This window comes from Schistocerca nitens, chromosome 5 (assembly GCF_023898315.1).
Source record: "Schistocerca nitens isolate TAMUIC-IGC-003100 chromosome 5, iqSchNite1.1, whole genome shotgun sequence".
Lineage (NCBI taxonomy): Eukaryota > Metazoa > Arthropoda > Insecta > Orthoptera > Acrididae > Schistocerca > Schistocerca nitens.
This window is the reverse complement of record NC_064618.1, coordinates 880,912,850-880,928,337: the sequence shown is the minus strand read 5'-3', so window position 1 is coordinate 880,928,337 and position 15,488 is coordinate 880,912,850. Positions and strand designations below refer to the sequence as shown.

The window sequence follows — 15,488 nt, the reverse complement described above, 5'->3', positions numbered from 1 at the left end:
TATTCGCTATTACTAGCTGAAACTTGTTACAGAACTCAATTAGTCTTTCTCCTCTCTCATTTCTTGTCCTGAGCCCACATTCCCCTGTAACCTTTTCATCTACTCCTTCCTCTACAACTGCATTACAGTCCCCCATGACTATTAGATTTTCATCCCCCTGTACATACTGTATTACCCTTTCAATATCCTCCATGTCTTCATCTTCAGCCTGCGACGTCGGCATGTATACCTGAACTATCGTTGTCGTTGTTGGTTTGCTGTCTATTCTGATACGAACAACCCTGTCATTGGACCGTTAACAGTAACATACTCTCAGCCCTACCTTCCCATTCATAACGAATCCTACTCCCGTTATACCATTTTCTGCTGGAGTTGATATTACCCTATAGTCATCTGACCCGACATCGTTGTCTTCTTTCCACCTGACTTCACTGACCCCTACATATCAATATTGAGCCTTTGCATTTCCCTTTTCAGATTTTCTAGTTTCCCTACCACGTTCAAGCTCCTGACATCCACACCCGAATCTTTAAGCGTCCCAAAGAGATGGAAGTCCGAGGGTGCCAGGTCTGGAATGTAGGGTGGACAAGGCAACCCAATTTGGCGATGGATTCCTGGGTTGTCAGACTTGTGTGTAGGCGTGCATTATGGTGCTGGAGCAAGATTTCTGCTGGATTCTTGTCCGATCGAACACGTCGGAAATGGTTGTTGAGTTTATTCAGAGTCTTCAAAAAAATGGCTCTGAGCACTATGGGACTCAACTTCTGAGGTCATTAGTCCCCTAGAACTTAGAACTAGTTAAACCTAACTAACCTAAGGACACCACAAACATCCATGCCCGAGGCAGGATTCGAACCTGCGACCGTAGCGGTCTCGCGGTTCCAGACTGCAGCGCCTTTAACCGCACGGCCACTTCGGCCGGCTCAGAGTCTTCACGTACGCCTCTGAATTGATGGTTGACTCCCTTGGAATCACATCCACAAGAATGTCGCCATCACAATCTTAGAGGAGGTTGTCTTGAATTTCTTCTTTTCTTGTGAATGAGTATGATGCCACTCAATGAACTGTCTTTTTGTTTCCGGCGCTAAATGTTGCACCCAGCTTTCGTCCCCCGTAACGATCCGTGACAGAAAGGCCTCTCCGTCAGTCTCAAAACGCTCCAACAATTCAGATGAAATGGCCTTTCTTTGAATCTTGCGGTCCGCTGTGAGCATTCGTGGAACCATCGTGACCACCACTTTGAGTATCCGAGAGTCTCGATCGTTGCAGACCCACTTCCAGTGCTGACCGACAACTGTAGAGCCAATTGTCGAGCTGTGATGGGCCGGTCGGCAGGAATAATGGCATCCGCATGACTCAGCATGTCTGGAGCAGTGGCTGTGACAGGACGTCCCGAGCGTGGCTGATCATGGAGCTCTGTTTCAGCATTTCCTGACGCTGTAACTTTCCTTACCCATCGCCCAGCTGTACTGTCAACTGGAGCATCACCATACACTGTACACAAACGTTGATGGATGTTCACCACGGTTTCTTTTTCTTCGCAGAAGAATTCAGTAACAGCATACTGCTTGTAACTTGAGTCGTATGGAGACGCCATTTTGACGCTGTACTACGGCTCTGCTATCAGCTAAGAACGGTTCGAAACTTCACCAGCGCACAGAACAAACATCAAATGTGAAGCACCAACAAGGAAGTTTGTCTATGGATATTAATGACTTAAAAAAAAAAAAAGTTGGGAATTACTTGCTGAACGACCCTTGTACATTCCTTTAACGGACTCCTTCTAGTATGCATGTCCATGACTTCACACTTCTCATTGTTTAGTCACTGAGCAGGTTTTTTTTTTTTTTTTTTTTTTTTGCACAATACATATATTTTGTCTAAATCATTTTGCGATTGGTTTTGATCATCCGGTGGCTTTACAAGACGGTAAACGACAGCAAGATCTGCTAACAATCAAAGATGTCTGCTCAGATTGTCTCCTAAATCGATTATCTAGATCAAGAACAACAGAGGGTCTATAACACGTCCCTGCGAAACGCCAGAAACCACTTCTGTTTTACTCGATGACTTTCCGTCAGTTACTGCAAATTGTCACCTGCCTGAATCTAATCGCACAGCTGAGACGATACTCCTTAGGCATGCAATTTGATTAGAAGTCGTTTCTGAGGTACGGTGTCAGAAGCCTCATGAAAATCTGAAAGTATGGAACCAATTTGACGCCCCTGTCGATAGCACTCATTACTTCCTGAGGATAAACAACTAGCTGTGTTTCACAAGAACGATATTTTGTGGATGCGTGTTGCCAATCTGAAAATCAATCGTTTTCTTCGAAGTAATTCATAATGTTCGAACACAGTATACGTTCCTAAATCCTGCTGCAAATCAATGTTAGTGATAAAGGTCCGTAAATCAGGTCATTACTCCTCTTTCTTATTGATGTGACCTCTGCAACTTTCAGGTCTTTAGGTACGGATATTTCTGCTAGCTAGCAGTTCTATATGATTGATTACTTTGAAGCTTCTGTAGAAGCATATTCTCGAAAGGAATCTCACTGGTATGCAATCTGGACTTGACGTCTTGCCTTTATTAGGTGATTTAATGTGCTTCCCTACACCGTGGATATCTACGTCTAACAATAACTTACTAATCTTGCAGTTCTTGATTTGAATTGTGGAATATCGTGTTCCTTAGTGAAGGCATTTCGGAAAATCGTGTTTAGTAACTCTGCTTTAGTGCCACTGTCATCAGTACCTTTATGCATTGCTATCGCATGTGTTGTTGTTGTTGTGGTCTTCAGTCCTGAGACTGGTTTGATGCAGCACTCCATGCTACTCTATCCTGTGCAAGCTTCTTCATCTCCCAGTACCTACTGCAACCTACATCCTTCTGAATCTGCTTGGTGTATTCATCTCTTGGTCTCTCTCTACGATTTTTACCTTCCACGCTGCCCTCCAATACTAAATTGGTGATCCCTTGATGCCTCAGAACATGTCCTACCAACCGATCCCTTCTTCTAGTCAAGTTGTGCCACAAACTTCTCTTCTCCCCAATCCTATTCAACACCTCCTCATTAGTTATGTGATCTACCCACCTTATCTTCAGCATTCTTCTGTAGCACCACATGTCGAAAGCTTCTATTCTCTTCTTGTCTAAACTATTTATCGTCCATGTTTCACTTCCATACATGGCTACACTCCACACAAATACTTTCAGAAACGACTTCCTAACACTTAAATCAATACTCGATGTTAACAAATTTCTCTTCTTCAGAAACGCTTTCCTTGCCATTGCCAGTCTACATTTTATATCCTCTCTACTTCGACCATCATCAGTTACTTTGCTCCCCAAATACCAAAACACCTTCACTACTTTAAGTGTCTCATTTCCTAATCTAATACCCTCAACATCACCCGACTTAATTCGACTACATTCCATTATCCTCGTTTTGCTTTTGTTGATGTTCATCTTATATCCTCCCTTCAAGACACCATCCATTCCGTTCAACTGCTCTTCCAAGTCCTCTGACAGAATTACAATGTCATCGGCGAACCTCAAAGTTTTTATTTCTTCTCCATGGATTTTAATACCTACACCGAATTTTTCTTTTGTTTCCTTCACTGCTTGCTCAATATACAGATTGAATAGCATCGGGGAGAGGCTACAACCCTGCCTCACTCCCTTCCCAACCACTGCTTTCCTTTCATGCCCGTCAACTCTTATAACTGCCATTTGGTTTCTATGCAAATTGTAAATAGCCTTTCGCTCCCTATATTTTACCCCTGCCACCTTCAGAATTTGAAAGAGAGTATTCCAGTCAAAATTGTCAAAAGCTTTCTCTAAGTCTACAAATGCTAGAAACGTAGGTTTGCCTTTCCTTAATCTAGCTTCTAAGATATGCCGTAGGGTCAGTATTGCCTCACGTGTTCCAATATTTCTATGGAATCCAAACTGATCTTCTCCAAGGTCGGCTTCTACTAGTTTTTCCATTAGTCTGTAAAGAATTCGCGTCAGTAATTTGCAGCCGTGACTTATTAAACTGATAGTCCGGTAATTTTCACATCTGTCAACATCTGCTTTCTTTGGGATTTAGATTATTATATTCTTCTTGAAGTCTGAGGGTATTTCGCCTGGCTCATACATCTTGCTCACCAGATGGTAGAGTTCTTTCAGGACTGTCACTCCCAAGGCCGTCAGTAGTTCTAATGAAATGTTGTCTACTCCGGGGGCCTTGTTTCGACTCAGGTCTTTCAGTGCTCTGTCGAACTCTTCACGCAGTATCGTATCTCCAATTTCATCTTCATCTACATCCTCTTCCATTTCCATAATACTGTCCTCAAGTACATCGCCCTTGTATGAACCCTCTATATACTCCTTCCACCTTTCTGCTTTCCCTTCTTTGCTTAGAACTGGGTTTCCACCTGAGCTCTTGATGTTCATATATGTGGTTCTCTTTTCTCCAATGGTCTCTTTAATTTTCCTGTAGGCAGTATCTATCTTACCCCTAGTGAGATAAGCCTCTATATCCTTATATTTATCCTCTAGCCATCCCTGCTTAGCCATTTTGCACTTCCTGTCGATCCCATTTTTGAGACGTTTGTATTCCTTTTTGCCTGCTTCATTTACTGCATTTTTATATTTTCTCCTTTCATCAATTAAATTCAATATTTCTTCTGTTACCCAAGGATTTCTACTAGCCCTCGTCTTTTTACCTATTTGATCCTCTGCTGCCTTCACTATTTCATCCCTCAAAGCTACCCACTCCTCTTCTACTGTATTTCTTTCCCCAATTCCTGTCAATTGTTCCCTTATGCTCTCCCTGAAACTCTCTACAACCTCTGGTTCTTTCAATTTATCCAGGTCCCATCTTCTTAAATTCCCACCTTTTTACAGTTTCTTCAGTTTTAATCTACAGGTCATAACCAATAGATTGTGGTCAGAGTCCACATCTGCCCCTGGAAATGTGTTACAATTTAAAACCTGGTTCCTAAATCTCTGTCTTACCATTATATAATGTATCTGATACCATTTAGTATCTCCAGGGTTCTTCCATGTAGTGAAGGCATTTACTCATTTACTCCGTCTTGTCGATAGAGTACTTTACAACATACGACCAGAATCTCTTTGGGTTGAGGCGTAGCGCCGTATAACGATCCTGCCTTGGAGGCCGTTAAATGGGAGATGTGTCTCCGAGCTGGACAGTGACAGATGCTAACGCGAGACTGCACGCGCACGTAGTTTAGGTATCAGCCGATAGGGGACAATATTGGATAGGGGGACTGTGATTTTAGTTTCGTTTGTGGCCACTAGAGTGCACTAAAGTAATAGAATGTTTTTCATAAACTGTTCTAGTATTTTCATAAAGTGTTATTATGTCTTTTTGTGTGCGTAAAATGTTAGAAATGTGTTTTAGCAGTATGAATAATGCGTGAGTGTGCTTTAAGGTTAATATGTAGTGGGATTTAGTGTGGGAACATTTCGAAGAAGTATGGATATGGACAAGGGGATTTTTGTAGAATAGATTTGTAAAGTAAGTTTATGGTAAAGGGAAAGTTAATTCAGGTATAAATAACAATAGTAAATAGGTTTATGCATAAACAGAACTTCAGCATATTAGATAATTACGTCGTAAAAAGTGCAGTCGTTACGTTTACTATTTTGCTATTGGTTGTTGATGAAAAGCGCGGATTGACGCGTGAGAAGGTTGTTTTGCTATTGGCTGTTGAGTAAACTGACCAATGGTAAAGCAATATTCTTCGCGCGCCTTTCTCTGCTGGTAGGGAAGACTTAGAGTATTCGCGAAAGGAGTCGAAGCCTAGCCATGAAAGAGATCGGACGTGTGCAGTAGTAGTTCCGATGGAAATGATAAGTTGCCGGATCTAGCAGTGTTTCATACATCAAAAGCGTTGGAAAGTGACGGCATTATTATTCCAATGTGTGTGTTGAAATTTCGGAATTTTTAAGTGAATTTTGTGACGAGAAAACACATATATTCCGCGTGGCGTATTGAGCAAGTCGGTGGCTAAAAACCTGTGACTGCATTAGGTACCGACAGACTTAATATTTGGCGAGCATTATCGATGTAAAACAATCAGTATTTTTGTAGCTATTACGTTTTCGGGAAATGTTACACCATAAACTTGCTAACGTGAGTGAAAGGCATTGTAAGTGACTGTGTTAAGACTAGCACGGGCTTGGCAGTGATACTTGTTCACCTTAGTGTCAGAATATATTAATTGAGGACAAAATTTCAAATCTTTCATTTCATATGAAAACTTTCTCCCGAAACGTAGATTAGTGACTTTAATTGCAGACTGTTTCACGTCGAAGTACAGTATGTTTCACACGGCTTTCCTACTGATGATCTGCTGAGACAATGTTCACAGGTAGGTGCAGGTCCGTCGAAAAGGGACGGAAAGAACCGCGCCGCCACAGGGTTTTCTGCTGGATGTCGAGACAGAGTTTTGCTATGGAAACTATTAAAAGCACTCGCACTGAAGATCACGTTAAGTTTCGAGATAGTGTAAAATGTCGCCACTGTTGGCTGCACTTACGGGACCTTGGCTGACAGACTTAAGGCGCGATTAGACATTTAACTACGTGTACCCTGACGTGGCCCTTAGTTTTCGTGTCACAAGCCAGTGGAACATCCCGAGCAGTTAACGGCCTGTCCAGATCGACGGCAACCCAGTTCAGTAGAGAAGAGCCGTACTCCTAGGTCGGAGCGGGCTAGGTAGCGTGGCGCCAGCACGTACTGGAGCTGCGGCGGCAGGCGCTGGACTCCAGTGCTGGACGCCATCCTCTGCGAGTTGCTGCCGCGACCGCGCCTCGTGCTCGTCGCCGTAGCGTGCCGGAATGCACGGGCCGAACACACGCAGCGGGTGCAGCCCGAACAGGATCGAGCGCTGCGACTAGAGTTACAGCTCGCAAATGATGACTCCGCGCCGCGACTACAGTTAACTCGTAGATGTTCCCCACCTCAAGGAAAGTTTTCGGCAGACTACTCGGTTCTTTCAGTAGAAACAATGGCATTCCTAGCAACTCCACGTGCAAACACCTGGACACAAAATCCATCGCAGATGACAAGATAACGAGCATATGAAAGCTCAAGGAGCTTAAAGGATCGTAGTCCCCAATTGGATACAACACAGACCATATTTTGTTTGACTATGGTGTCTTGCGGTGCATTTTCTCTTGACGGCGCTGGTTATCTCATGAATATAGGGAATGAAGTAGTGATTATAGCGAATAAAGCAGTGCATGACCAATAGAGGTTTACCTCCAATTAAATTCCCCATAATTTACTCCCGGCCTCAAATGGCTCTTAGCACCATGGGACTTAACAGCTGAGGTCATCAGTCCCCTAGAACTTGGAACTACTTAAACCTAACTAACCTAAGTACATCACGCACATCCATGCCCGAGGCAGGATTCGAACCTGCGACCGTAGCGGTCGCGCGGTTCCAGACTGAAGCTCCTAGAACAGCTCGGCCACAACGGCCGGCTCCCGGCCTCAAAATCAAGTGCTTTTTCATTCTCTGTGACCAAGGATAATGTTGACTCTCTTCAACTGCTCTGGCTATAAATATGCAATCTGACCAGGAACGACGTCGTGCAGAACCACAATGTTCTCCAGTCGAAATGCCTTTGCAGATGACACTCAGAGTGTGGAGTGAGTATTTTCTTTTCAGACAGAAAATTCTGGAAATTTGTGGTAAGGACCTACGGGACCAAACTGCTGAGGTCTTCGGTCTATAGGCTTACACGTTAATTAATGTAACTTAAACTAACAAAGGAAAACACAGACACAGACACACACACACACACACACACACACACACACACACACACACGAACACACACACACACACACACACACACACACACACACACACACACACACACATACCCGAGCGAGGACTCGAACCTCCGTCGAGGGGAGCCGCGCGAACCGTGACAAGGCGCCTCAGACCGCACGGCAGTTGAGAGAAAGAGAGAGAGAGACAGAGGCACCAGTGACACTGACCTGGACGCCGTGGTCGGGCCGGTGGAGGGCGTGCAGGCGCACCGCCGTCAGCTCCCTAGCGCCGTCCAGCTGGAGCTCCAGCTCCAGGGGCTGGCCGTGGCGGGTCTCGTTGTGCCAGCCCACCCACCGCCAGTCTGCCAGGCAACACGGAAACAGCACATCAGTGTCCACACGTAGAGGCCGACAAGCCGATGCTACGGGCTTCAGATGGACAGCACAAAACTGGCGGAATTAACGAGAAACTGTGCAGAATGATTTAGCTGTCTGGCCAACCAGGTGGGAAAGTGGAAGTTGTCCTCCATGGTGAGTGTTCATCGGAGGTGAGGGTATCATCTGGAGTGCCCCAGGGAAGTGTGGTAGGTCCGCTGTTGTTTTCTATCTACATAAATGATCTTTTGGATAGGGTGGATAGCAATGTGCGGCTGTTTCATTCCCCGATCGGACTACGACTGTGGTTGCCCGGGATACTGCCCGCATTGAGGCTGATCCCTCACCTGTGGTAGAGTGGGAGGTCGTCTCAAGGTGTGGCAAGGGGCGAAAGACATTCCGGAGGGCTGAACGGAAGGCCTCTCCAGTTTCTCTGACGAACCGGTTTCAGGCTCTGTCTCAGGCAGATACTGATCTTCGGCCTGACATGGCTGCTTGTCCTGTTCCAGAGGTTACCCCTCAGTCTGCAAGATCCGGGCGGTCGCAGAGGGTGGGCTTACTGGTAGTTGGGAGCTCCAACGTCAGGCGCGTAATGGGGCCCCTTAGGGAAATGGCAGCAAGAGAGGGGAAGAAAACCAATGTGCACTCCGTGTGCATACCGGGGGGAGTCATTCCAGATGTGGAAAGGGTCCTTCCGGATCCCATGAAGGGTACAGGGTGCACCCATCTGCAGGTGGTCGCTCATGTCGGCACCAATGATGTGTGTCGCTATGGATCCGAGGAAATCCTCTCTGGCTTCCGGCGGCTATCTGATTTGATGAAGACTGCCAGTCTCGCTAGCGGGATGAATGCAGAGCTCACCATCTGCAGCATCGTCGACAGGACTGACTGCGGACCTTTGGTACAGAGCCGAGTGGAGGGTCTGAATCAGAGGCTGAGACGGTTCTGCGACCGTGTGGGCTGCAGATTCCTCGACTTAAGCCATAGGGTGGTGGGGTTTCGGGTTCCGCTGGATAGGTCAGGAGTCCACTACACGCAACAAGCGGCTACACGGGTAGCAGGGGTTGTGTGGCGTGGGCTGGGCGGTTTTTTAGGTGAGATGGCCTTGGGCAAGTACAGAAAGGGCAACAGCCTCAACGGGTCAGGGCAAAGTCTGGACATGCGGGGACCAAGCAGCAATCGGTATTGTAATTGTAAACTGTCGAAGCTGCATTGGTAAAGCGCTGATAGAAAGCACCGAAGCCGAAATCGTTATAGGTACAGAAAGCTGGTTGAAGCCAGAGATAAATTCTGCGGAAATTTTTACAAAGGTACAGACGGTGTTTAGAAAGGATAGATTGCATGCAACCGGTGGTGGAGTGTTCGTCGCTGTTAGTAGTAGTTTATCCTGTAGTGAAATAGAAGTGGATAGTTCCTGTGAATTATTATGGGTGGAGGTTACACTCAACAACCGAGCTAGGTTAATAATTGGCTCCTTTTACCGACCTCCCGACTCAGCAGCATTAGTGGCAGAACAACTGAGAGAAAATTTGGAATACATTTCACATAAAGTTTCTCAGCATGTTATAGTCTTAGGTGGAGATTTCAATTTACCAGATATAGACTGGGACACTCAGATATTTAGGACGGGTGGTAGGGACAGAGCATCGAGTGACATTATACTGAGTGCACTATCCGAAAATTACCTCGAGCAATTAAACAGAGAACCGACTCGTGGAGATAACATCTTGGACCTACTGATAACAAACAGACCCGAACTTTTCGACTCTGTATGTACAGAACAGGGAATCAGTGATCATAGGGCCGTTGCAGCATCCCTGAATATGGAAGTTAGTAGGAATATAAAAAAAGGGAGGAAGGTTTATCTGTTTAGCAAGAGTAATAGAAGGCAGATTTCAGAATACCTAACAGATCAAAACGAAAATTTCTGTTCCGGCACTGACAATGTTGAGTGTTTATGGAAAAAGTTCAAGGCAATCGTAAAATGCGTTTTAGACAGGTACGTGCCGAGTAAAACTGTGAGGGACGGGAAAACCCCACTGTGGTACAACAACAAAGTTAGGAAACTACTGCGAAAGCAAAGAGAGCTTCACTCTAAGTTTAAACGCAGCCAAAACCTCTCAGACAAACAGAAGCTAAACGATGTCAAAGTTAGCGTAAGGAGGGCTATGCGTGAAGCGTTCAGTGAATTCGAAAGTAAAATTCTATGTACCGACTTGACAGAAAATCCTAGGAAGTTCTGGTCTTACGTTAAATCAGTAAGTAGCTCGAAACAGCATATCCAGACACTCCGGGATGATGATGGCATTGAAACAGAGGATGACACGTGTAAAGTTGAAATACTAAACACCTTTTTCCAAAGCTGTTTCACAGAGGAAGACCGCATTGCAGTTCCTTCTCTAAAAATGGCTGACATCGAAATAAGTGTAAAAGGAATAGAAAAGCAACTGGAATCACTCACCAGAGGAAAGTCCACTGGACCTGACGGGATACCAATTCGACTCTACACAGAGTACACGAAAGAACTTGCCCCCTTCTAACAGCCGTGTACCGCAAGTCTCTAGAGGAACGGAGGGTTCCAAATGATTGGAAAAGAGCACAGGTAGTCCCAGTCTTCAACAAGGGTCGTCGAGCAGATGCGCAAAACTATAGACCTATATCTCTGACGTCGATCTGTTGTAGAATTTTAGAACATGTTTTTTGCTCGAGTATCATGTCGTTTTTGGAAACCCAGAATCTACTATGTAGGAATCAACATGGATTCCGGAAACAGCGATCGTGTGAGACCCAACTCGCTTTATTTGTTCATGAGACCCAGAAAATATTAGATACAGGCTCCCAGGTAGATGCTATTTTTCTTGACTTCCGGAAGGCGTTCGATACAATTCCGCACTGTCGCCTGATAAACAAAGTAAGAGCCTACGGAATATCAGACCAGCTGTGTGGCTGGATTGAAGAGTTTTTAGCAAACAGAACACAGCATGTTGTTATCAATGGAGAGACGTCTACAGACGTTAAAGTAACCTCTGGCGTGCCACAGGGGAGTGTTATGGGACCATCGCTTTTCACAATATACACTCCTGGAAATTGAAGTACGAACACCGTGAATTCATTGTCCCAGGAAGGGGAAACTTTATTGACACATTCCTGGGGTCAGATACATCACATGATCACACTGACAGAACCACAGGCACATAGACACAGGCAACAGAGCATGCACAATGTCGGCACTAGTACAGTGTATATCCACCTTTCGCAGCAATGCAGGCTGCTATTCTCCCATGGAGACGATCGTAGAGATGCTGGATGTAGCCCTGTGGAACGGCTTGCCATGCCATTTCCACCTGGCGCCTCAGTTGGACCAGCGTTCGTGCTGGACGTGCAGACCGCGTGAGACGACGCTTCATCCAGTCCCAAACATGCTCAATGGGGGACAGATCCGGAGATCTTGCCGGCCAGGGTAGTTGACTTACACCTTCTAGAGCACGTTGGGTGGCACGGGATACATGCGGACGTGCATTGTCCTGTTGGAACAGCAAGTTCCCTTGCCGGTCTAGGAATGGTAGAACGATGGGTTCGATGACGGTTTGGATGTACCGTGCACTATTCAGTGTCCCCTCGACGATCACCAGTGGTGTACGGCCAGTGTAGGAGATCGCTCCCCACACCATGATGCCGGGTGTTGGCCCTGTGTGCCTCGGTCGTATGCAGTCCTGATTGTGGCGCTCACCTGCACGGCGCCAAACACGCATACGACCATCATTGGCACCAAGGCAGAAGCGACTCTCATCGCTGAAGACGACACGTCTCCATTCGTCCCTCCATTCACGCCTGTCGCGACACCACTGGAGGCGGGCTGCACGATGTTGGGGCGTGAGCGGAAGACGGCCTAACGGTGTGCGGGACCGTAGCCCAGCTTCATGGAGACGGTTGCGAATGGTCCTCGCCAATACCCCAGGAGCAGCAGTGTCCCTAATTTGCTGGGAAGTGGCGGTGCGGTCCCCTACGGCACTGCGTAGGATCCTACGGTCTTGGCGTGCATCCGTGCGTCGCTGCGGTCCGGTCCCAGGTCGACGGGCACGTGCACCTTCCGCCGACCACTGGCGACAACATCGATGTACTGTGGAGACCTCACGCCCCACGTGTTGAGCAATTCGGCGGTACGTCCACCCGGCCTCCCGCATGCCCACTATACGCCCTCGCTCAAAGTCCGTCAACTGCACATACGGTTCACGTCCACGCTGTCGCGGCATGCTACCAGTGTTAAAGACGGCGATGGAGCTCCGTATGCCACGGCAAACTGGCTGACACTGACGGCGGCGGTGCACAAATGCTGCGCAGCTAGCGCCATTCGACGGCCAACACCGCGGTTCCTGGTGTGTCCGCTGTGCCGTGCGTGTGATCATTGCTTGTACAGCCCTCACGCAGTGTCCGGAGCAAGTATGGTGGGTCTGACACACCGGTGTCAATGTGTTCTTTTTTCCATTTCCAGGAGTGTATATAAATGACCTAGTAGATAGTGTTGACGGAGGAGATAGAGAAGATCCAAAGAAGAGCGGCGCGTTTCGTCACAGGGTTATTTGGTAACCGTGATAGCGTTACGGAGATGTTTAACAAACTCAAGTGGCAGACTCTGCAAGAGAGGCGCTCTGCATCGCGGTGTAGCTTGTTCGCCAGGTTTCGAGAGGGTGCGTTTCTGGATGAGGTATCGAGCCGGCCGAAGTGGCCGTGCGGTTAAAGGCGCTGCAGTCTGGAACCGCAAGACCGCTACGGTCGCAGGTTCGAATCCTGCCTCGGGCATGGATGTTTGTGATGTCCTTAGGTTAGTTAGGTTTAACTAGTTCTAAGTTCTAGGGGACTAATGACCTCAGCAGTTGAGTCCCATAGTGCTCAGAGCCATTTGAACCATTTTTTTGAGGAATATATTGCTTCCCTCTACTTATACCTCCCGAGGAGATCACGAATGTAAAATTAGAGGGATCAGAGCGCGCACGGAGGCTGTCAGACAGTCGTTCTTCCCGCGAACCATACGCGACTGGAACAGGAAAGGGAGGTAATGACAGTGGCTCGTAAAGTGCCCTCCGCCACACACCGTTGGGTGGCTTGCGGAGTATAAATGCAGATATAGATGTTTGCTGATGATGCTGTGGTGTACGGGGAGGTGTCGTCGTTGAGTGACTGTAGGAGGATACAAGATGAGTTGGACAGGATTTATGATTGGTGTAAAGAATGCCAGATAACTCTAAATATAGATAAATGTAAATAAATTGAGATGAATAGAAACAAGAATCCCGTAATTTTGAATACTCCATTAGTAGTGTAGCGCTTGACACAGTCACGTCGATTAAATATTTGGTCGTAACATTGCAGAGCAATATGGAGTGGGACAAACATGTAATGGCAGTTGTGGGGAAGGCGGATAGTCGTCTTCGGTTCATTGGTAGAATTTTGGGAAGATGTGGTTCATATGTAAAGGAGATCGCTTATAAAACACTAATACGACCTATTCTCGAGCGTTTGGGATCCCTATCGGGTCGGATTGAGGGAGGACATAGAAGCAATTCAGAGGCGGGCTGCTAGATTTGTTACTGGTAGGTTTGATAATCACGCGAGTGTTACGGAAATGCTTCAGGAACTCGGGTGGGAGTCTCTGGAGGAAAGGAGGCGTTCTTTTCGTGAATCGCTACTGCGGAAATTTAGAGAACTAGCATTTGAGGCTGACAGCAGTACAATTTTACTGCAGCCAACTTATATTTCGCGGAAAGACCACAAAAATAAGATAAGAGGGATTATGGCTCGTAGAGAGGCATATAGGCAGTCATTTTTCCCTCGTTCTGTTTGGGAGTGGAACAGGGAGAGAAGATGCTAGTTGAGGGACGACGTACCCTCCGCCACGCACCGTATGGTGGATTGTGGAGTATGTATGTAGATATAGATGTAGATGAAGCAGAACTTTTGCGAATAACACCGTTTGCATTCGGATTAAAGCGGGCAATACTGAGGGAATCAGACTAGGAAATGCAGCACTAAAGGCAGTAGATCAGTTTTGTTATTTGGAAAGCAAAATAACTGATGACATCAGAACTAGACACTATATATTAGGTACACTGGGTATGGCAAAGAAAGTATTTCTGAAAAAGAGAAACTTGATAACATCGAATATTAATTAAAGTGTTAGAAAGTCGTTTCTGAAGCTATTTCTCCAGAGAGTTTTCTCGTACGGAAGCGAGACGCGCACGATAAACTTTCACACAAGAAGAGAGCAGAAGCTGTTGAAATGTGGTGCGACAGAACAATGCTGAAGTCAGGATGGATAGATTGAGCAACTAATGACAAGGTTCTGGATCGAACTGGAGAAAAAAGAAATTTATACGACAACTTGACAAAAAAAGATCGATCGATGAGACACGTCTTGAGACAAGAAGGAATTGGCTTGATAGGTTCCCGGGAATTAGGCCGGGTAATATTGTAAAAACCGCACAATATTTCAGCGAGACAACTGCCCGCCATCTTCAGGTGCTACTGTCGCGTCGCTTTTTTTTTCTTCTTTATTGATTTTCAATTCCCCCCGAAGGGGGCGGGCTGGCAGCAGCTTACTACGCTGCTCTACAGCCTACAGACTTTTGTTTAAAAAAGGAAGAAGAAGGAAACAAGAAAAAACAGGCGATAAAATGGTGATTTAAAGTGAAGAATGGCGTAAAAATGCGGAAAGGTAAAACAGAAAGCAAAAGGGGTTGGCAATGTTGTTAAAATACACAGGAATCAGACAAGTAACATAGTAGACACACAATTAAAAAAACATGGCGACAGTCTGGTTTCTGTTCGCAAGAGATAAAAAAAATGCACACCCAGCGACAGTATGAGGGCTGTTCGCAACACTTCCCAAAAGACACAACACGGAGCACTCACTGGAAAAACACACTGTAAAACACTGCACGAAAAAGGCGGCACAAAGATGGCACTCCTGAACCAAGGCAGATGTGGGGGGAGGAGGGGGGGGGACCTGGAGTAGGGGGAGTCGCGTCGCTGAGAAGCTCGCAAATTTATATGCTGGCTTTCTAGAACAGCGCAGGCGCCAGCGGGGCTTAACGTCATCGAAGACCAATCGTAGACGGCGTCGAATACCAGAGCCCTCTGCTGGAGAAACGGGTCGCGGTCTGCGGAAGCGCGCCGCGGCGCTGGAAAATGCGGCCGGGAGCGAAGGACCCCGTTCGCGCGCGCGAGGTGTTGGCGCGCGATTTAAGCATCTGCGCTGAGGCTTCCCATCTGCGTTGACTCGGTGCGGTTGCTAATCTGCGGCTGACGTTATGTCCCC

At 46.6% G+C, this 15,488-nt stretch overlaps 1 protein-coding gene across 1 annotated transcript in view; it reads right to left on the bottom strand.

Annotated features, from left to right (window-relative positions):
• Positions 1–15,488, bottom strand: part of LOC126260790 (epithelial discoidin domain-containing receptor 1-like) — a 327,821-nt gene that overhangs the window by 140,793 nt on the left and 171,540 nt on the right. The window contains exon 6 of the mRNA XM_049958126.1: positions 8,027–8,160. Within this exon, the coding sequence (XP_049814083.1) occupies positions 8,027–8,160 (134 nt within the window). The remainder of the gene's footprint in view (positions 1–8,026; positions 8,161–15,488) is intronic.